Source organism: Myotis nattereri (genome assembly GCF_964212035.1).
Source record: "Myotis nattereri genome assembly, chromosome: 1".
Lineage (NCBI taxonomy): Eukaryota > Metazoa > Chordata > Mammalia > Chiroptera > Vespertilionidae > Myotis > Myotis nattereri.
In genome coordinates, this window is record NC_138075.1 from 230,687,761 (window position 1) to 230,709,650 (window position 21,890).

At 49.2% G+C, this 21,890-nt stretch overlaps 1 protein-coding gene across 1 annotated transcript; it reads left to right on the plus strand.

Moving 5' to 3' along the window:
* Positions 1 to 1,216: 1,216 nt before the first annotated feature.
* Positions 1,217 to 21,686, plus strand: LOC308533468 (transmembrane emp24 domain-containing protein 11-like; the record flags this gene model as incomplete). Its single annotated transcript, XM_081111513.1, is given in 6 exon segments — positions 1,217 to 1,301; positions 1,304 to 1,462; positions 13,929 to 14,029; positions 19,475 to 19,600; positions 20,310 to 20,456; positions 21,537 to 21,686. Coding segments are annotated over 6 exon segments (768 nt in total).
* Between the last annotated feature and the right edge of the window lie 204 nt (positions 21,687 to 21,890).

Sequence of the window (21,890 nt, forward strand, 5' to 3'; positions counted from 1 at the left end):
CGGATCGGCCCCTTGACCAGGCCTGAGGCCTCCGGCAGAGGTGTCAGGCCTGGGCAGGGGACCCCCAGCTCCCCGCGGTTGCAGGCTCCACCCCTGCCCAGGCCTAACACCTCTGACCTAGGCGTCCGGCCCAGGCAGCGGGGACCTGCAGTGGCAGCGGGGGGCGCCGCGATCGTGGGCTTCGCTTTAGGCCCAGGCAAGGGACCCCTAGCTCCTGGGACTGCCAGCTTCGACCGTGCCCAGCTCCCATCGCTGGCTCCACCCCTACTTCCTGCTATCCCTGGCCAGGGCGGCAAAGGCGCCTGATTCTCCGATCATGGCTGGGGGGCAGGGCAAAGGCGGCCCCAGGGCCGCCTTTGCCCTGCCCCCCAGCTCTTAGCTCCCCCCTGGGTTTCCGATCACTGTCAGTGGCAGGGGGCTTCTTCCTGCTTTCCCTTTCGCCTCCCTGCATTGTGCCTACATATGCAAATTAGCCGCCATCTTGTTGGCAGTTAACTGCCAATCTTAGTTGGCAGTCAATTTGCATATAGCCCTGATTAGCCAATGAAAAGGGTATCACCGTACGCCAATTACCATTTTTCTCTTTTATTAGTGTAGATTGATTTTTTACAGAGAGGAAGGGAGAGAGAGAGTTAGAAACATCGATGAGAGAGAAACATCGATCAGCTGCCTCCTGCACATCCCCTACTGGGGATATGCCCGCAACCCAGGTACATGGCCTTGACCGGAATCGAACCCAGGACCCCCCAGTCCGCAGGCCGACGCTCTATCCATTGAGCCAAACCAGTTTCGGCAAGAGACTTGGACACTTTCTTCAAAATAAGGAAACAGACTCAAGGAGTTGCGCTCAGGGCGAGCCCTCCGAGTCCAGCAGTCCCACCTCAGCAGCCGGCTGTTCCTCCGGCCACACTTCCACCGTCTCCCACTTCTCGACGCCCTCCACCCAGGACAGGCTTCACTTCCTGCTCCCCACTTCCTGCCTAGCAGTGGCAACCACCAGGAAATGGCCATGTGGGCTTGGTCCCCGGGCATCTGCTGGGCGTGGCACTTTGGTTCCCCAGGCCCGCATGATCCTCCATTCCATTAGAACTCTTTGAAACCCATAAAACAACAGATCAGAAGGCACTCTGATGTCATCAGCTTGGACAGGCCCCAGGGGACAGATGTCTTGTTCCCTGGGACTTGCTGCAGTCACCTGCCCAAGGGCAGCCACCACATGTCACTTCTCACAAAAATCAATTTACAAACTTGTGGGACGGAATGCAAACACTCCCTCAGCAGCATCCCTTGCGATCGATCCATTTCAAAGTGCTACCAGGAGTGGCTACAGCAACCGAAATGCGAGTGCTAGCGTTTCTTTTAAGTTCCTGTTTTTCACTTTCAGCTGCTTTTTATTTCCACGTCGGGGAGCGAGAGGAGAAGTGCATCATAGAAGACATTCCCAGTGACACGCTGATCACAGGTAGGTGGGTGTACTCTGAGCGCTGAACTCGGGAGGGACGCCATGCTGTGGTCGCACGCCAGCCCTGGGGTATACATTGTAGGCAGTGAGTGTCACGCTGTGCGTTTTCTCTTGAGACAGTTTTCCAAGTCATGCAAAACCAACATGAAATAGTTTGAGAGCGACTTGCATAATTCGTAAACAGGAAGCCCAGAGGCAACACCACAGGACGCAAGCTGGATTTGTTTCTCTGGTCGGTCGTCATGTTCCCTTCAGGAAAAGATTCTGATGCTCTCAGTTCTGCTAAGAACGGCTGAATTCTCTAAAGACATGTGAGGGCTCTAGACGGGTCCAGTAACGCAGACAAAACAGCAGATGCTAACACGTCCTCTGAATGTCCATGTCTCACAGGATGGGGAGGTGAGGGGCCTGATGCTGCCACCTGAGCCCACTGCCCACGAAACCTGCCTCCATCTCGGGACTTCTGCTCGCTCCTGCTCCCCACCCAGTACGCCCTGCGCGGCGAAGCTTCACTGGCCTGCTGAGAGGGAAGCACGTGGCAGGGTCTCAGGGCTGCATAGAAAATCCAGTACGTCCAACATTCAACATCAAATGCCCTGACTTTCATGCAAAAAAAGAAAAAAAGGAGCAGGTGCGAATCCGGCCGCTCCCTATCGGTGCTGGTCGTGCACGCGCACGTGCAGCTCCCTCCAAGTGCATGGGGTCAGATTCCCCTGCTTTCTTGGCCTCCACATTAGAGAGTTCTAATCACAAAGACCAATATCCATCCTGCAAAAAGCCCAACCACGCCCCACGCGAGGGGCAGAGGAAGAGGCTGCGGTGTGGGGCGGACTTTGGGGATGGGTCAACTGCAAAGCAGACACAGAGAAGCCCTGGGTCAGAGCCTCGCGGCGGTCCTGGCACGGTGGACAGAGGCTGTGTTTGGCACTGCGGAGTGCGACAGGCCGCCAGGTGCAGGTCCCAGCTCTGCCGCCCAATAACTGTGTGCCCTGGGACAAGCGATTTAACCTCTCTGCTTCTTGTGTGAACGGCATAAAATAATAGTGACAACCATTTATTTTGGTGGTGATGATGCCTGAATTAGTATCTGTAAAGCTCGTAGGACTCAACCACACACTTCCCTGACCCCAACTCTTTCACCGCAGGGATGCTCAGTGGTAGGCGATCGTTTTCCCAGGAACCTGTGAGCCTTTCCGCCTGCATTTGAAGGGGTGGCGGAGCAGTAAGAGAAACAGGAGCAGCCTACCTCCCCCTTCGCCTGCTGCCTTGAGGCCCACGAGCTGGATGGACTTGGCCCAGGGCACTCTTGCCGGCAGTGAGCCCGAGCATCACCTGACCCACTAGGCAGCGGTTCTCAACCTTCCTCATGCCGCGACCCTTTAATACAGCTCCTCATGTTGTGGTGACCCCCAATTTCATTGTTACAAATTGAACATCATTAAAGCATAGTGATTAATCACAAAACAATATGTAATTATATATGTGTTTTCCAATGGTCTTAGGCGACCCCTGTGAAAGGGTCGTTCGATTCCCAAAGGGGTCGCGACCCACAGGTTGAGAACCACTGCACTAGAGGGTCTGAGGCAGGAGGTCAAGGAGGCCAGCAGTGTTCTGTAGCTGCCAGGAGCACAGACCTCAGTTTGGCCAGCCCCTCTTCCCAAATCAGGGGCCTCTTTTAGTCCTGGTCCCCCATGGACATTGGGTCTCCCCCTTTCTGGTCCTCCCTACCTCCAACTGCCCCTTCTCCCCTGCCTGCCCAGGCCTCCGGCTCTGCTCTCCCCTCTGTCCTCTCTGGAGCCATCACCCCGAGCAATTATTTAGTCAGTGTCCAAAGTCTACTGGAGCTACAGGGGCAACTTGGACACGTGTCAGGTCACATGCTTAGATTGTTCTTTAACAGAGAATGTGGTCCTAAAGCCCAGAATGTATCATGTGCTAATAGAGAACAATGGGAAAAGGCAGGAAAGAAGGGGTAAACAGGACAAAAAAACAAACAGCAAGAAAGTAGGCTGAAGCCCAATCCATCTTACATTGCACTCGGTGACAATGGACAAAGCTGCAAGGAAAAGACGCAAATCCACTGGGTTTAAAACAAAACAAGGGTACATTGCTTCCAAATGAAACACTTTCAACATAAGAATGAAAGGGAAAGAACGGAAAGATGCACATGTGAACGGAAGCTCAGAAAACCAGTCTCCCGAGAGTTCAGGGACGGTGGGTTGAGTGCTAGGAAGACGCCTGGACGCGCTTCCTGCTTGACTCTTAGGCACCTGTGGAAAGGAACCTGAGCACACACGCTTGTGATAATGTTCCTTTCGCTACAGCCATGCCTCTAATCAGTAGCCAAGTAACTACACAGCATACCTCAAGATACAATTCTTAGACACTGCTTTAAAACCCGTTATGAAAAGTTGTGTTTCCTGTTTACCCTATGCTGTGTTCACTGTATGTTACAAACCCATGTCTGAAGCGAGGACCTGCCGAGTTCACCTGCTTGCAGCGTGGACACGCTCCTGACTGCTGTGGGCCAGGAGCTCAGCCGCCTGTGCTGCTAGTGCCAGGAAGTGGCTCCACGTTCCCCCCACAGCTCACTGAACCATCACAAAACCTTCGCCACCTGTGAAGTCCCCGATTTCTGTTGGTGCACACTCGATCATGAACATACTCGGTTAAGAAAAGCTGATCCAGAGGACACATATTTAATTTTTAGGTCACCCTAAAGGGAGAAACAGACTCGACGTATTCCTGGGTACCTGTGGGGCCCTGAGACCAGGAAGAGCACAGCCAGCACTCGCCTCTCTGCACAGCTCTGAGGGCCAATGGTGTCCATTGAAACACACCCGCCGAGAGTGCCAGAGAGAGACCTCAGAGCCAGGCATCCAAACCCACCTGGGAGTGCGGTTTTGCTCATGGGGACTAAACACAGACTGCGGGGAATGTGAGAGCTCGGCCGCCTCCCCCACAGGGGAACAGAGACCTGATCTGGGAGTCAATGAGGCGTGCTTTGCAGCTGCCTTTGTTGCCCAATAGCTGGTGACTTTGAGCTGTTTTCTTATCTGTAAGTTGGAGCTACACCTGCCCTGGAGGACACCTGGCATGGAGGTGACCAGCCGCAGGTGTTTGTCAGTGTCAGTTCCCACCCTCTTGGACTCCGTCTCCAACCTTGTCACCTGGCCTCCCAGTGTCGGCCCTAAGCTACTAGAGAAGCAGGTGTGGCTGCAACTCTGGCTCATGTTCCTCCCAAAGGAAGAAAATTTCCTGAGAAGCAGAGAAGAGGTGGGCAGTCCCCTCCTGGGAGCTGAGAGGGTGACAACAGAAGCTGAGCACCGCACGGTCCAGGGCGCTGGAGTCAAACACAGTTGCTCGGGAATTTGCTTAGCAGCTTCAAAGTCAAAAGTACTCTGCTTTTTTATAGAGCTTCTCTTAGCTCTCTCAGTAATGCTCTCTGCTAATACATTCCCGAGTGTCTTGAATGAAGAAAGGGAGAGAGGTCTCTCAGGGAGAGAGGAGGAGCAGGGAGGGAACTCTGGAGGGGCCTCGGGGTAGGTTCCGGCTGCCAGCTGGATGAGTTTTAAAACCACCTGCTGGTCCTTGCACACACTTTTTTCTTTTTAAAACAAGGCTGTTAGTCCCTTATAAAAGGCAGGCACTGAGAGCAATGGAGAGGTGCCACGGAGCACAGTGATCATGAAAAATAAAATAATTAGCTTGGCTGGTGTGGCGCAGTGGTTGAGCATTGATCTATGAATCAGGAGGTCACAGTTCGATTCCCAGTTGAAGAACATGTCTGGGTTTCGGGCTCGGTCCCCAGTGTGGGGCATGCAGGAGGCAGGCAATCAATGATTCTCTCTCATCATTAATGTTTCTCTCTCTCCCTCCCTCTCCCTTCCTCTCTGAAATAAACAAAAGTACATTTTTCAAAAGGTAATTAGAATTCTGAACCAATGCGTTTGCTCCTGGTTGCTCCCTTTCAAAGGTCCCAGGTAGGACTTGCACTCAGCCATATACCAGGGTTGCTGCGTGTTTTTTCTTTAGAGCAAAACTTATTAGGCAGTAGGAAAAAGTAAAGGATTGTTATGAATCATCACTCCCATTCGTGTCTTCGCAGAAGACCACACCACACCTCGGGGTGTCTGAGGTTGGGTGCTCTCTGGAGCGACCCTGAGACAAGGACTCAAGTACAAGTGATGGATGAAGGAGGAGCTCCCAGGAACCAGGGAAAGAAGCCAGGAGAGGTGAGATTTCAGGTGAAGCCCAGACTCAGACTGAGCTGGGGCCTCAGGAACATAAGATGATAATGCGCACACGACCCAGCACTTTGCCCAAAGGAACAGAAAGCAGGGACTCAGGGATCTGCACGCCCAAGTTCACAGCAGCAGCACTCGCAGCAGCCAAGAGCTGGAAGCCACCCAGTGTCCACCGACAGGTGACAGGTGACTGGATAAACAAACGCGACACAGTATTACTCAGCCATAAAAGGAAGGGATTCGGACACCTGCTACAACACGATGAACCTTGAGGACATCACGCTCCGTAAAGTCAGCCAGTCACAAAAGACAAATACTGTCTGGTCTCACTTCCGTGAGGTCCCTACAGAGGCAAATTCAAAAGCGAAAAGCACAAGAGAGCTCGCCAGGAGCTGGGGGAGGGGATGGGAGGCTTGCCTCTAATGAGGACAGTTTCTGTTGAGGGTAATGGAAAAGTTCTGGAAATGATGGTGGTGGCTGCACCATAATATGAGTGCACTTAATGTACCTGAATGGCACACTTAAAATGGTTAGGATGTTCGGCTTTGTTATATGTATTGCCATGATTTTTTAAAACATTAAAACATAGTCAGAAAAAAGAAAAGAAAGAAAAAAAAAACAGTTGGAAGAGATACCCACAGAGTTTGGGCCACCTCCAGGCAAAGGAGCTGGGCGTTGTCCCCTCACCATTCACTCCCGGCCGGGGCAGGTCACAGGTCCCTGCAAAGCGTGTGGCGTGGGGCACGCACAGTGTCCACCAGGGCCGGGCCAGCACGCGCCATGGCAGATGCTCCTCCTGCTGGAAGTGCTTCTGCGCCCGGGAGCTTGCTCCGACTCCTGACACCTCGCCCTCCAATGCCCACAGTGTCTGAGGACACTGGTTTGGGGAGGGGTCTGCACTTCCAATCATCGTCCTCAGTGAAAACGTGACAAGTACCTGAGAATGAGTGTGAAGAGACTCACCAGCACGGAGGACTGTCCCGTGTGGCTGGGACAGAACCGGGCAGAGACAGACAGATGCCCCACCAGAGAGGAGACCCAGGCGTCCGGAGAGCGGACGGAAGGCGCTCAGCTCCCTTCGTCTTCAGGGAACACAGAGCAGAGCCCAGTGAGAGGCACACTGCAGGCTCCGGCCTGGACTCCGCTGCACGGCCTCCACGGGAGTTCAACACAGGCACACCCGTGACCCAGGCCAACAGCAAGCTCCCCACGGAAACGCACGCATGTGCTCACCTGCACGAGACGCTTCATGGCGGCACTACCTGTAACGCTGGAAAACAGCAGCCACCTATGCAGAGCGAAGCACTGGGCAGCGGACGGGCCTCCCAAACACAGGCTGATCAGGTGCCGACACGCGTGCACATCCTTACACGAGGGTTAGTCGGACAGAAGTAACCTGTCTTCAGAAGTCGGGTGGCGGTTGCATTCGGGGAGGGGGTGAGTGGCAGGGCGTTTGGGATGCTGACCATGTTTTGAACAGGGTGAGCTGGCGAGCGATACACCGATGGTGCGTGTGACGCGTGGTGTGCGTATGCACTGCCTCTCAGCCACACAGCACCTGCCTGCCCTCCCCGCTACATGCTATCTCAGAAAGGGTCACAGGTTACAGGGAAGCCCACGGTCCCTGGGGAACCTGGAGCATTCTAGAAGGGACCGCTCTGTGTTCATAGCGACTCAAGAGCAACTGCTTTCCATGCCCAGGTCTTACCAGGGGTCAACCAGACGACGGGGCCTTTGACCCGACCCCTTCACGCTTTTACTCATGCGTCCAACACCACCAGACACCCAATTCCTGTCTGCAGAACTCCGCACTCAGCTCTCGATCTTCCTTCCGCTCTGAGCAGACCTCAGCTTAGGTGATAGAAGAGCGTTTAAGGATCTAGGAAGACGGCCACAAAATAGGGTGGAAAAATCAAGTGACAGATAGTAGGTGCAGTATCATCTCATCTTTTTAAAATATATTTTTTATTGACTTCAGAGAGGAAGGAAAAGGACAGATAGAAACATCAATGATGAGAGAGAATCATCGATCAGCTGCCTCCCGCACACCCCTATTGGGGACTGAGCCAGCAACCCAGGCAGGTGCCCTGACCAGGAATCCAACCATGACCTCCTGGTTCATAGGTTGGTGCTCACACTGGCTAGGCAGTATCACCTTGTTTTTTATAAAATATATAATTTGTACTTATAGGAAAAGGGTCTGGATCACATTGAGCACAGAAAACTCACAGCAGGGATTTTTACTTCCTAAAATCCCTACAAAGGATGCATTTTATTTTCTAATACTGAGTCGAGTCCCCAGGGCCCTAGCCTCAAGGACAGGTCAGGAGGGGAGGGACAAGCACATCAGGTCACAGGAAGGGACGAGAGCCTGAACAGGGCGTGCACTGCACTCGGGAGACCAGAGAGGCATCTGTGTGCTTGGGGTCACTGGCCTGCACATGCCCAGCTCTCAGCCAGTGTCCACTGAATGGACACCCAGAGGAAGAGTGCCTGGGCAGTGAGGCTGGCCCGCCTGCTGTGTACAGAGTCCCGGCTGTGGGGTGAACGTACTTTGTGGTGAGGGTGCAAGGCCTTCGATTCCGGGACCGCGCTGTTTGCATTTGTTCAGCCTTTGGCTGTTGGGGTGGTTCCAGAGGAGTCGCTTGGGCCCTGGGGCCTCAGCCTCCTGCCTGTGGCAGTGGGGACTGTTGTACCAGCTTACAGGGAGCTCACAAAAACACTGCACACTGAAAGCCCACGATACTATCCGGAATCATGTATCAAGACGTGCATAGAGCCTACAATGTGCCAAGTTCTGTGTTAAGCAGTTTACAAATATTAAATCACTCTTTAAAAGTTGTTATTTATTGATTTTAGAGAGAGAGGAAGAGAGGGGAAGTGAGGGAGAGGAACATCAATTTGTTGTTCCGCTTATCTATGCATTCATTGGTTGACTCTTGTACATGCCCTGACCAGGTATCGAACCACAACCTTGGCATCCTGGGACGACACTCTAACCAACTCAGCTACCGGCCAGGGCTTAAATCACTCTTCATACCCTAAGATATTTACCTTTATTATCCTGGTTTTACAAGATGGGGAAACTGAGGCATGCAGTTCAGTGTCTTGCCCACGTGTTCATTTCTAGCCAGAAGCCCCTGCCCCTGTCTCGCCAAGCGGTGAGAAGCATGAGGGGGCAGCCTGTCCCTGCCCTGTACATGAGCTCTGTCCCTGGGCAGCTCCATCCACACTGAGGCTGGCTCTCCCAGGCTGTGCCCAGCATGCTTCTCTTCTGCCATCTGGTGGTAACTGAGGAACATGACATCTCCCTCCAGGCTCCCCTCCCACCCAGGGCCTGTGGGGGGCTGAGGGCTGGGGGGTTATGGTGAAAGCAAACAGAAACCACCCCACTTGTTCTGATTACTCAGGCAGTGTGCCAAGTACACTGGCGTTTTAACAACGGGCCACTGACAGTCATTCAAAACCCTTCATTGAACATGTACCGGGGGGCATTTCCACCCCCGCCCCCGCCAAAGCCTTACCCAGCTTCCACCCTGGAGCCAGACGCTGCCCTGGGCTGACTGCCAGGCCCCAAGCCCACAGAAGAGGACACAGCATGTGCCTGTGCTCCAGAACCTCAGAGTGCAGACACGGATGGCCACAGAGCAGCCGGCACAATGACAAGACCCGGAGTGGGCAAGTGTGGGAGAGTGACAAGAGCCAAGCCCCAGAAGAGGGCAGGGGAGGGAAGGGCAGCCACTGGCGGAGCAGGGGCACCCCGCCCAGAGGCAGGCAGAAAGGGAGTTGCACGGGTGAGCACCTTGGTGGTGGAAAGATGCTGTCTCCGCGGAGGCCAGGTAACCATCTCAGGTGTGTGGGCTGTGAGAAGGGCACAGCATGGACCAGGGGACACGTGGCTGTGTTCTTTTATTCAAGAAAGCCCCGCGTTCACTCAGCCTCTTCAATCTGTGGGCTTTTTTCTTTCAACAAATGTGGGGTTTTCAGCCATCAATTCTTCCAATTTGCTTTACTGTGCTTTGCAGATGTTGCATTTTTTACAAACTGAAGGTAAGACTCTCCACCAGCAAAAAGATTGTAACTCGCTGAAGGCTCAGATGATGTCAGCATGTTTAGTGCTGAAGTATTTTTAATTAAGGTATGCATGCTTTTTAGACATATGCTGTTACACACTTGTACTGCAGCACAGTGCACACATACTTCCCATGCACTAGGACACCAGGAAGGTTGCATGGCTCGCTGCATTGCCATGTGCACGTGACTGGGTGGTCTGGGCTGGTCCTGCAGCATCTCCGAGGCGTGGCTGTCCTTCTCTCCTCTGGGACCTTGTTCCACAGGTTCATGGGGCTCTTTTCCCCCATCTCTTTTCTTTTCATTGAATAGATTTGATTATTTCTATTGATCTAATTTCAAGATCACTGACTCGTTTTTTGGTTGTCTTTTAGTGAGCCTCTTTGGTAAGTTTTTAATGTCAAATATTGTATTTTTCCTATTCGGTGTCCACTTTTTCTTTTTATACCTTCTACTCTTTTGCTGAGAATTCCTATTTTTCCATTATTTAAAGGGTGTTCAACTTCTAGTTGATGCATTTTTATGGCTGCTGTTTAGAATTCTTGTCAGATAATTCCAACATCTATGTCATTCTGAGGTTGGTGTCTTTAACCATCTTTTCTCATTCAAGTTGAGATTTTCCTGGTTCTTAGTGTGGAGAGTAATTCTGTAATGTCATGTATCCTGGACAGTTGAGTATTATGTATGACTCTGAATTCCACTTAATTACTGTTTCAGTCGGCAGCAAACCCATTTAGAATCAGAGACTTTGCACTACTGATGTGGTCTATCCTGCTGTGTGCTGCACGCTGGCCAACCTAACACCTGGGCAGCATTACACACCCCAGGTGGGTTCTCAGACTCCGGCCACGCTGATCCTAGTTGGCTGCAGCACAGGCTGTTCAGGAGTGTGTGCAGGACATCAGGCAGGTCTTAAAGGTCCCTTTCTCCAGTTCCCTCCTCTCGGCAATCCTCCCTCAGCGCTCTGGGGTGGAAGTGGGATTCTGCCCCTTTACCGTCCTCTACTGCAGGGCGGGCATCTCCTACCTCAACATGGGAAGTGTCCAGGGGGAGGGAGCAATTTCTTCCCCCTGGAGCAGAGCAGGCAGACTTGGAGGGCTCCACCCTGCGGAACACCTGTCGCAGATCCTTTGGCTGGAGAGACGTGTTGTGAGTGGGTTTTCTCACTTCCTCCTCTCTCTCTCTCTCTCTCTCTCTCTCTCTCTCTCTCTCTCTCTCTCTCTTAGTTTGGTCTGCAGCTGCATACTGCTCTAGCTGCCAGGTAAGGACACGTAGGTGTGGGGAAAACAAACTGCACTGCTGAGTCGTGGTGAGTCATGAGGTCCTTAGCCAGTGAGCTTGGTTTTCCACCTTCCAGAGTTTCCTGACAGCTGCCTGGTACTCAGTTGTAATTAGCAGGAGGAAGAGGGTGGAATAGACTTGGTCCATCTTTTCCAGAATCACCTATGATACTTTTTAAAGACCTTAAGGTGGACCATTCTAGAAACGACAGAGTATACAGTCAGCAGACGTCTAAAGGGAAGAGGCAGGTCTATTCAAAAGATGCTGAAGGTTAGTTACTCAAGGTGCAGGCTGCAGCCTTCGTCCCAGGAAATGCTCGCTCACTGTCCCCCTGGGCCCCCCACTCTCCAAAGCTGCCCCTACAGCTGCGTGAGGGTGGGGCTCTCACCTCAGGTCCCTCCCAGGAAGGCAGTGTGCACTGGAGGCGGTCTGGGCTTTCGAAGCAGGTGGCCTTGGTGGCAATTCTGCCTCTGCAGCTTATTCCTGGGTGGCTCTGGGCTGTGCCTCTACCTCTGAGACTGAGTTCCCATTGCATAACAGGGACAGCAATACAGACTCCAGCGTTTTGTGCAGCCTCCACACTAGCACCTGGTCCACACCACCTGGATTACGACAGCCTCCCCACTTCCACTCCTGATCCTCTTCATCGTTTTCTCCACGCAATGAAAATTTCAAAATGAAAACCACAGCATTTCACTCCTCCAACCAATTGCTTCCCCAAATCCTTACAACGGACCTGTAGGCCCTCCCTGGTCTGGCCCTGGCTATCCCGTCAACCTCATCTCCCGCTAACCTCACTCCAGCCACTCTGCTGTTCCTCAAACAGCAAGCATGCTCCTGGCCCAGGACCTCTGCCGTGCTGCTGCACAGAAGGACCTTTCCTGGGGGGTGGGGGTGGGGGGTGATTGCATCATGTGGTGCTGAGGAAAAAGGCACACGCTGCCTGGGTCTGAGCCCTGAGTCTGCCACGTGTTAGGTATGTGACCTTTAGCAAATCACTTTTTCTATGCTTTGGTTTCAACATATATAAAATCATCGTAAGAATAGTATCTAGCAGCCCTGGCAGGGTAGCTCAGTTGGTTAGAGCAGTGGTCGGCAAACTGCAGCTCGCGAGCCACATGCGGCTCTTTGGCCCCTTGAGTGTGGCTCTTCCATAAAATACTGACTTCTGCACATGGGCCACGAAGTTTCAATCGCGCTATACGTGCGCGCCCACACGTGGTATTTTGTGGAAGAGCCACATTCAAGGGGCCAAAGAGCCACATGTGGCTCGCAAGCCGCAGTTTGCCGACCACTGGGTTAGAGCATTGTCCTGATACTCCCAAGTTTTGAGTTCTATCCTGATCGGGGCACATACAAGAGTCAACCAATGAACGCATAAATACCTGTAAGTGGACAACAAATCGATGTTTCTTTCTCTCTCCCTTCTTCTCGCTCTCTAAAAATCAATAAAAAAAAAATAGTATCTAACTACATAATGTTGTCATTAAAACTCAGATTATATGTGTGAATTCCTTAGAAAGGTGCTTGGCACATAATTAGCACTGAGTGTGATAGAAATATAATTTTCATATTACATTTCTAAGTATAAATATTATAAAATTGTGTATTTTACTCCCCTATTCCTTCAGGCTGTGCTCAATGTCAGCAAGCCCTCCCCTAGCTTGTCTACCTCCACCTGCTTCTTTCGGCATCAGCACTCCCGACATTAGGCACCTGCCTGCTCGCTGCCTGACTGCCTGCAGGAAAGCTCCTCGGGACAGAGCCATTGCCTGTTCTGCTCACTTCTGTCCTCAGCCTCTGGAGCAGGCTTCCCGAGGAAGGTGCTGTTACATATTGTCACACCACTGGGGGAATGAATGGATACAAATACTTTTCTAAGAGCAGCTGTGAGAAGGCATGAGATAGTCAATGTTAAATGCTAACACAGTACCTGGCATACATAAGGTACAGTGGGGCCTTGACTTACAAGTTTAATTCGTTCCATGACCGAGCTCGTAACTCAAATTACTCATATGTCAAATCATAAAGTGAACGAGTGAGACACGTGATGCTGGGCTGATGTTGTGGCGTTCACTGTGACGTTCGCTGCGCCAACTAGCGGTGGGGTATTTGAAGCTGGCTCGTAACCCAAATTTTAGCTCGCAACTCAAAGCAAAAAATCGGCCGAGAGACGGCTCGTATCTCGAAAAACTCGTTAGTCGGGACACTCGTAAGTCAAGGCCCCACTGTACTGTTAGATCTTTTCCAACCAACGTTAGCTAGTTCTTCCTTCGTATCGTACTTCTGAAGGCTATGAGGAGAAAGCTGAGCCATATGATGCTGATCGGGACCTAAAGGGAGAAGGTGGGGGGCCCTTCAGCAACCCACATTTTAGTAGGAGCCTTTGGAGGCAAAAGGATCAGGCATGAACACACCTAAGCTTGAAGAAGGAATTATGCCGGGAGTGTTCAGGGTACGTTGGGGGTGGGGGGGACACTGAGGCAGAACCACTGAGAAGGTGCTGGAGGGGGGCCTGCATGACCCAGGCCAAGTCATGCTCTGATGGAAAGCTTCATAGGCTACCTTCCCCCACAGCCCCATGGCTGAGACCTCAGAGGACTAGGAACTGTCCCCTCCTCACTTCACTGCACAGAAACGCAGACTCAGAGCGGTGAAACCACTGCAGACAAGAGAGACGGGGCCCAGAGCTCAAACCTTCCTACATATTCCAGTTTTCCGCCTCTGCTACGTGACCTACTCAGGGTATAAACTGCTCAGAAGCAAGATATTGTCACGCTCAAACACAAGCTCGTGTGTTGGCAGTCATGTGTAGCCGCTCCTCACATTCACTCGGTAACCTGTCTTGTCTCACACTTTTCCAACAGGCACTTTCAAGATGCAGCAATGGGACATGGGCAGACAGGACTTCCTGGAGTCTGCTCCTGGTCTGGGGCTCTTTGTGACGGTTACAACTTACAACGAGGAGGTAAAACATTCTTTACATTTTCTTACTAAAATGTTTCCGTCGCTAAAATTCACAAGGCATGTATCCCGACAAACTGGGAAGCACTCACTAAGCAGCACTTACACTTTGCACACTCCGTCAGGCACTGCAGACATAGAAGGTGCCTGCTTTCGTGAGCCTCGTCTAGGCGACGCCCGGGCAGAGAGAGTTTTGAAACAATACAAACTGAGTTTTGCTGGGCTTGCTGGGCAGAGGGCACCCACAGGGTCAAGGCGTCCCAATGCTTCTGTAGAGGCCAGGCTTCGTCTGCTCTGCCTGGCCACATACCACACCCTCCCCCGAGAGGGCCAGACAGGACACCTCCCCCTTGGGTCCTGGCAGGGCTCTCTGGGTCTGCCTGGTCTCGCTGGGAGCTGGCGAAGGAGCAAGACAGGCATCCTGATCAAGGGGACAGAACATGGGTTTTGGAATCAGAGCCAAGTTACAGTGTAGACTGCCTCTAAGCTGAATCTTGAGCAGGATCCTTGCCTGCTTTGATCCTCCACTTTCCCGTCTGCACAATGGATATAACGGGTGTCCACTCCTGACCATGCAGCTCAAGGTGCTCTGACCCGCTCAGTCAGTAACTCAAACACAGCTGCGGGCACTACTTCTGTCTGGACTGGAGCCGTCCTGCACGGTGCTCATGGGTGCAGGGTGGCGGTGCAGCACCGCCTTGTAGGACGGGCACCTCCTCTCTGCGGAGAGGGCTTGGTGTAGGCAGGACCACGTTCCTATTCTCCTGAAAACTAGGTGACACCTGGGCCTGAGCTGAGGGCAGACATAGGACACCCCTCTCATGGGGAGGCTGGAGCTGAGTCACTGGAGACTCCATTCCAACTGGATACTGGACACTTGGTACTTGCCTGTGGTAGCGTTCTTCTCCTGGCGCACTTGGCACCTCCCTCATAACAGTTCCACTGGGACCCTTCCCACCTCCAGTCACCTGTCCTCCCTGCACCCCCCCCCCATGTCCCTTGTCCGGGGATACCAGCGTCCAGGTCTCTTGCTCTTTCCCAGTAGTACTTCAGGAGCAATCTGGAACTGACTCCAAGGTTTATTAAACCAGAACCCAAGCCCTAGTTTGGCTAAAAACTGTCACAGAAAAATCTGTTTACTGTTATTAAGACAGAGAAGGTCTGTTCTTCAAAAGCACAATTGCCTAAGAGAAGAGATATGTTTCTGTTCATTCTGCAAACATCCAACAAATTTTATCATGGGCTAATATATGCTCAGCCCTCTTCTTGGCCTAGGAGAGACAAAACTCTCACCTTCAGGCCTTATTTTCAGGAAAGCCCTTCCGTTTGGAATATGATAAGAAATGGTATGCCCTACCAGTTTGGCTCAGTGGATAGAACATCGTCGGCCTGCAGACTGAAAGGTCCCAGGTTTGATTCCGATCGAGGGCACACGCCCGGGTTGTGGGCTTGATCCCCAGTGTGGGGCGTGCAGGAGGCAGCCAATCAATGATTCTCTCTCTTCATTGATGTTTCTATCTCTCTTTCCCTCTCCCTTCCTCTCTGAAATCAATAAAAATATATTTCGTACAAGGTCAGATCCCCATTTACTAGTAAGATACCTGTCAGCACCCCCACAAGGACACTGGGGGCTTGGGGTCCTCTTAAGTTGGCCCCAATCATGTGTCCATTCCTATGCATGTGACTGATAGCCCAACAGAACAGCATGTGCACGCAGGGCAGATCACATCAACGATGCACATGTACCACACAAACATGTCTTCTGTGCTCCATTTCCCACTGCTCCATGTCCAATATTCCTATTCCATTTTGTAGAAGAAAACCTGTTGTTCTGAGAGGCTACATGACAGACAAGAGCTCACCATCAGCAAGTGGCAAGAATGATATTTAAACTCGTATGTGTGTGTTTTCCAATACACCAATCAGCAGGCATTCAGAGGGTGTGCTGACTTGACTATCCACGGGGAATAGACAATGCAGAGCCTGGACATGAAACTAAAGCTCAGACACTGACTGTGATAACCAGCAGTCACAATGCTTTTTCAGAGCAGAGTTCTCTGTTATTCACTTAAAATCAGAAATCAATTGTAAAATCAGACCTTTGAATGTAGTCTTATTTAATAAAATTTCCCAATCAAGCCTGGCTGGTGTGGCGTAATGGACTGAGCGCTGTCCCATGCAAAGGTCACCAGTTTGATTCCCAGTCAGGGCACATTCTAGGATTGGGGGCTTGATCCCCAGTCAGGGTGTGCAGGAGGCAGCTGCTCTCATTGATTTTTTTTAAAAAAAATATTTTAAAAATATTTTTTATTGCCCTAGCTGGTTTGGCTCAGTGGATAGAGCGTTGGCCTGTGGACTGAAAGGTCCCAGGTTCAATTCCGGTCAAGGGCATGTACCTTGGTTGCGGGCACATCCCCAGTAGGAGGTGTGCAGGAGGCAGCTGATCAATGTTTCTAACTCTCTGTCCCTCTCCCTTCCTTTCTGTAAAATATCAATAAAATATAATTTTTAAAAAAATATTTTATTGATTTCAGAGAGGGAGGGAGAGGGAGAAAGAGACAGAAACATCAATGATGAGAGAGGATCATTGATCGGCTGCCTCTTGCATGCCCCACACTGGGGATTGAGCCCACAACCCATGCATGTGCCCTGACTGGGAATCGAACCCTGACATCCTGGTTCATATGTCAATGTTCAACCGCTGAGCCACACCAGCCAGGCTTCATATATTTTTATTGATTTCAGAGAGATGGAGAGACAGAAACATCAATGATGAGAGAGAATCATCAGTTACACTTTTTTATAAACATTTTTTAGTGGTTGCCCTAGTGTTTGCAATATATATATATGCAACTAGTCCAAGTCCACTTTCAAGCAACGTCCTATCACTTCACAAGTACAGCACATGCCTTATAATCACTAGGTATCCCCAAGTCTTCCTTCCCTTGCATCACTGCTGCCATTCACGTCACTGATACATAAACTATAATCATTACTGCTGTTATTTTGAACAGACTGTGATGTATTAGATCAGTAAAGAAAAATTAAATTTTAAAGTTTACTTTCACTTATTCCTCCTCTAATGCTCTTCTGTTCTTTATGTAGATCCAAGTTTCTGAACTATATTGTTTTCTTTTTCTCCAAAGAACTTCTTTAACATCTCTTGCCTGGCAGGTCTATCAGTAACAAATCCCCTCAATTTTTGCTTGTTTGAGGAAATCTTTATTTCTCCTTCACTTTTGAAGGAGAATTTTGCAGGATACAGAATTCCATATTGGCACGGTTTTTTTTCTCTCTCTCAACACTGTTCCACTCCCCTCTCTACTTACTTGATGGTTGCTGAGGGGTTTTCCCCTCTGGTTTCTTTCATGATTGTATCTTTAATATCTGCAGTTTCAACATAATATGCTTGGGCACTTATCCTGCTTGATGTTCTCTGAGCTTCCTGGCTCTGTGGCTTGGAATATGACATGAATTTGGAGGAAGTTCTCAGTCATTGATGCTTTAAAAATGTCTTCTGTTCCTCTCTTTCTTCTCCCTCAGGTGTTCCCATTATGTGTGTGTTACACCTTCTGCAGTTGTCCCATGGTTCTTGGATATTCTGTCCCTCTTTTTTCTCTTTGCTTTTTAGTTTTGGAAGTTCCTGTTGACCTACCCTCAAGCTCAGAGCTTCTTTTCTCAGCTGTGTCAGGTCTACTAAGGAGTCCATCAGAGGCATTCTTCACTTCTGCTGCAGCATTTTTAACTCTAGAGTTTCCTTCTGATTTCTTCTTCGGATTTCCACCTCTCTGCTTGCACTGCCATCTGTTCTAGCATAGTGTCTACTTGTTTCATTAGAGCCCTTAGCATATTAGTCATAGTTTTTCTGAATTCCTGTTCTGATAATTCCAATATCCCAGCATGTCTGAATCTGATTCTGATGCTGGCTCTGTCTCTTCAAACTGTGTCTTCTTGCCTTTTAATGTGCCTTGTAATTGTTGTAAGCTGCACATGATGTAATGGGTAAAGGGAACCCAGTACTGGTTCCCACAGAGGTTCTTCTCTGGTAAATTGTATTCTTTGTATTTGCTTGTTCTTCTCTCCATTTTTGGAGGCAACAGTTTGCCCTGTGACCTCAATTCTCTGACAGATCTAAGAAGTGATTTTTTTCTTCTTCACATTTTTACTTGTTGTTAGGACAAAATGACAACTTCTAAGCTCCTTATATGCCAGACTAGAAGTCCTATACCTGTTTTAAAATCCCAAACAATATATAAATAAGCAGAAAAATCAAAGTTCCCCAACAAATATAACCATGTAACAATCTGGTGTGTGTTCTTTACAATTCTCTTATAAGCACACAGAAACATATATGTGTATGTGTTCTTTTACAAATGATGCTTCTTTTACAAAAAGAGGATCCTACACAGACTGCTCTACCAGAGGATATGATGGACACCTTCTATACAGATATGGATATCCTATATAATAAAAGGCTAATATGCAAATTGTCCCCTAGGGGGTTCTACTGACTGAGAGTTCAACCACTTGCTATGATGTGTGCTGACCACCAGGGGGCAGTGCAGAACGAAGGAAGGCCCCAATCGGCCCTGATTGCCAGCCAGGCCTAGGGATCCTACCCATGCACAAATTTCGTGCACTGCGCCTCTAGTAATATATAATATTCTCTTTTAATGCTACATGTTTCTTTATTTGGCTTTGCCTGAATTTAATCAACCCCCTTCACTGAAAGGTGTTAAAATTATTTCAAAATTGCAATTTTGGCCTGGCCAGATGGCTCAGTTGGTTGAGCATCATCATCACCACACACACACACACACACACAAAAGGTGGCAGATCTGATTCCCAGTCAGGGCACATACGTGAGTTATAGGTTCGATTCCCATTGGGGCACATACAGAGGGCAACTGATCAATATTTCTCTCCCACATCAATGTTTCCTTCTTTCTCCCCTCCCTCTCTCTCTAAAACTAATGAATATATGCTCAGATGAAGATTTTAAAAAATTTAATGTAATTTTGCTACTATGACTAACATCACACTGAATATCCTTTTACATATAACTTTATCTACATGTGCATTTCTATAGGGTAAATTTTCATAGGTAGAACTGCTGGGTCATTGGTCACACACATTTTAATAATCAATATATAGTGCCAAAGTGCTCTCCAGTATGGTTGTTCAATTCCCAAAACAGTGTTTGGAGATAGTATTTCTCAATACATCCTTGGGCACTTTTAAATTGTTGCCAACCTGGTAACAAACAAGGATATCCTACTGTGGTTTGTATTTTTTTATTATTAGGAAGTCTGAATATTTTTCATGTTTGTTGGCCATTGGATTTCTTCTTTAGGAATTGCACACTTTTTACTAAATACAGAGGAGATTTATTTGTAAGAATGGCAACTAGAGAATAATAAGCTTACACTGTGGAAATCCTCCATCCTAGGTACTATTGTCAAAGTTATATGGCCCACAAGGAACATTCTATTTCACTTCACATTCACCTGGCGAACACATCATTTGCTTAGAATCTAATTCCACGCAGCTTGTGTCGTTTGGAGGGAGTAGGCTGGTAAGTACCCGCCCCCACGTCGCTGCTGATGAACACAGTGTCAGCACTATTCAGGCATGACATCAGTATGCAGAGCCATGACACCCGGGCCGGCTAGAGACTTATTAAAGTCCTGCACCCAGATCTCAGCGCTGCCACCACAGAGGGAGCTGGAAAGCTTGGAAGGGGTTCAAAGGAGCGCCACAAAGTTGATTAAAGGGCTTGAGTAAGAACTGTGAGGGGAGGTTAAAAGCACTGTGATTATTCAGGCTTGAAAACAAGTGAGGGCTGAGGGTGAATTAATAATGGAATTCCAATAAATAAAACTCTTCACGGTAGATGGTGATTGGCTATTTCCTAAATGTGCTGAGAACTAACGAGGAGAATGTGTACTTTAGCATCAGAAACTCAGTTGTGTGTAAAGAAACTTTGCTGGGAGTAATCAGATTCTCAACACCCAACGCATTTGCCTGATAGTAAATGTGAGGTCCCGGAGGGTGTAAGTGCCTCAGTCAGTAGATGAGCAGTCCGTGCATTATTATTACAGAGGACTGCTGAGTAAAACGGGGGACAGAGTGGCAGTGAGAGGAAGGGAAGATGGAGAACGCGGGGCTGCCTGCTCTTAAAAGGGGGGAAAGGAAGGAGAGAGGAACTGAGGATGCGCAGAGGGAGAGAAGGAGAAAGGGGAGCTCTTTTAAAATGCACTTCTTCCTTCTCCCTGTTGGCACAGCGGGTCCACTTAGACATCCGCGTTGGAGAACATGACCTCGATGCTGCCATTGCTCAAGCCAAGGACAAAGTTAATGAAGTTAGCTTCAAGCTTGAACATCTAATTGAGCAAATTGAGCAAATAGTCAAAGAACAAAACTATCAAAGGGTCAGTTTGCCTGTTCAGCTCATTTTATCTCTTCCTGCCAGGAACGTAATTCCGCAGACGAAGTCCCTGAACCAAGGAAAGAATAAACTCTGCTCCTTGGTCTTTCTCCCTGAGCCACACTGCGCGGAAACTCGGGGTGTGGGGGAAGGGCCATTCTGTCCCCTGGACAGCAGGTTCCTCTAGGACTGGAGGCTGCAGCCATTCACCTTAGGGGTATGAGCTTACAGAATGAATACGTAAGTGCTTCCAAAGGCAGCCCACGGGTCCGAAGAGGCTAAGTATGCCCACTTCCTCAGTCACACCTGTGCTCCTGTGACAACACGGGTTTTCTGGGTCACTGTGCTCATGGACCGTGGTCAGACGAGGGCTCACATATGCTCCACCAGTCACTACCCTGGTGTCATCTCTAGGCCTCAGTTCCCTCATCTGGAAAATAAGATGAGGGCAGGTGTGCTGACACAGAGTCCAGCTTAAAGTAAAGTAAGAATTCAAACCATGAAAACCCACAACTATTGGGTAATGTTCACTCTGCTTAACAGTGACAAATAAAGTAATAGATCAAATACCTGATATTTTACACCAAAATACAAAAATGTCTTACAAGGTTGATTCTTAATCCTTGTCTTTGCTAACACCACAGCTGGCTTAGAAAATCAGAGATGACACTTTGGTATAAGATATTAATTGAGAAACATCAAATACTTTGGTTTTTGTTTGCATTGTGTGTGTGTGTTTTATTTTATATCAAATACTTTGAATGCAAACAGCACCTTCCCCTCAAACTCATGCAGTAAGCTCTTTAAGAAACTGCCCTGGTGTGCTAAGTGGTTAAAGCTTCAGCCCCCACAAAAAAGGGTTGTGGGTTCAATTCCCAGTCAAGGGCATCTACCTGGGTTGCAGGTTCAATCCCCCACTCTCTCTCTCTCTCTCCACCCCTCCCTTCCTTCCACTCTCTCTAAGAAAAGATCAATGGAAATAATATCCTGGGTGAGGATTAACAACAACAGCAAAAAAAAGAGAGAGAGAGAGAGAAAGAAAAAGAAACTAAAAACTAAACCTGCCTATTTTTCTTCTGTACAGGATCGTGAAGAAAATTTTCGAATGACCAGTGAAGACACAAATAGCAATGTTTTATGGTGGGCTTTTGCACAAACATTAATCTTTATCTCAGTTGGAATTTTCCAAATGAAGTACCTTAAAGACTTCTTTATAGCTAAGAAGCTTGTTTAAAATGCTAATAAAGACAGATAACTACCTGCTGATTTGCATAACATGAGTTAATAAATCAAAATACATTCATAAATGTGTATTACAAGAGATCCTCAAATAATATCATTTTGTTCAATGTCATCTATATATATAAAATCCTAATGTGCAAATAGACCGAACGGCGGAACTGAACAACCGAACAACCAGTTGCTATGACGTGCACTG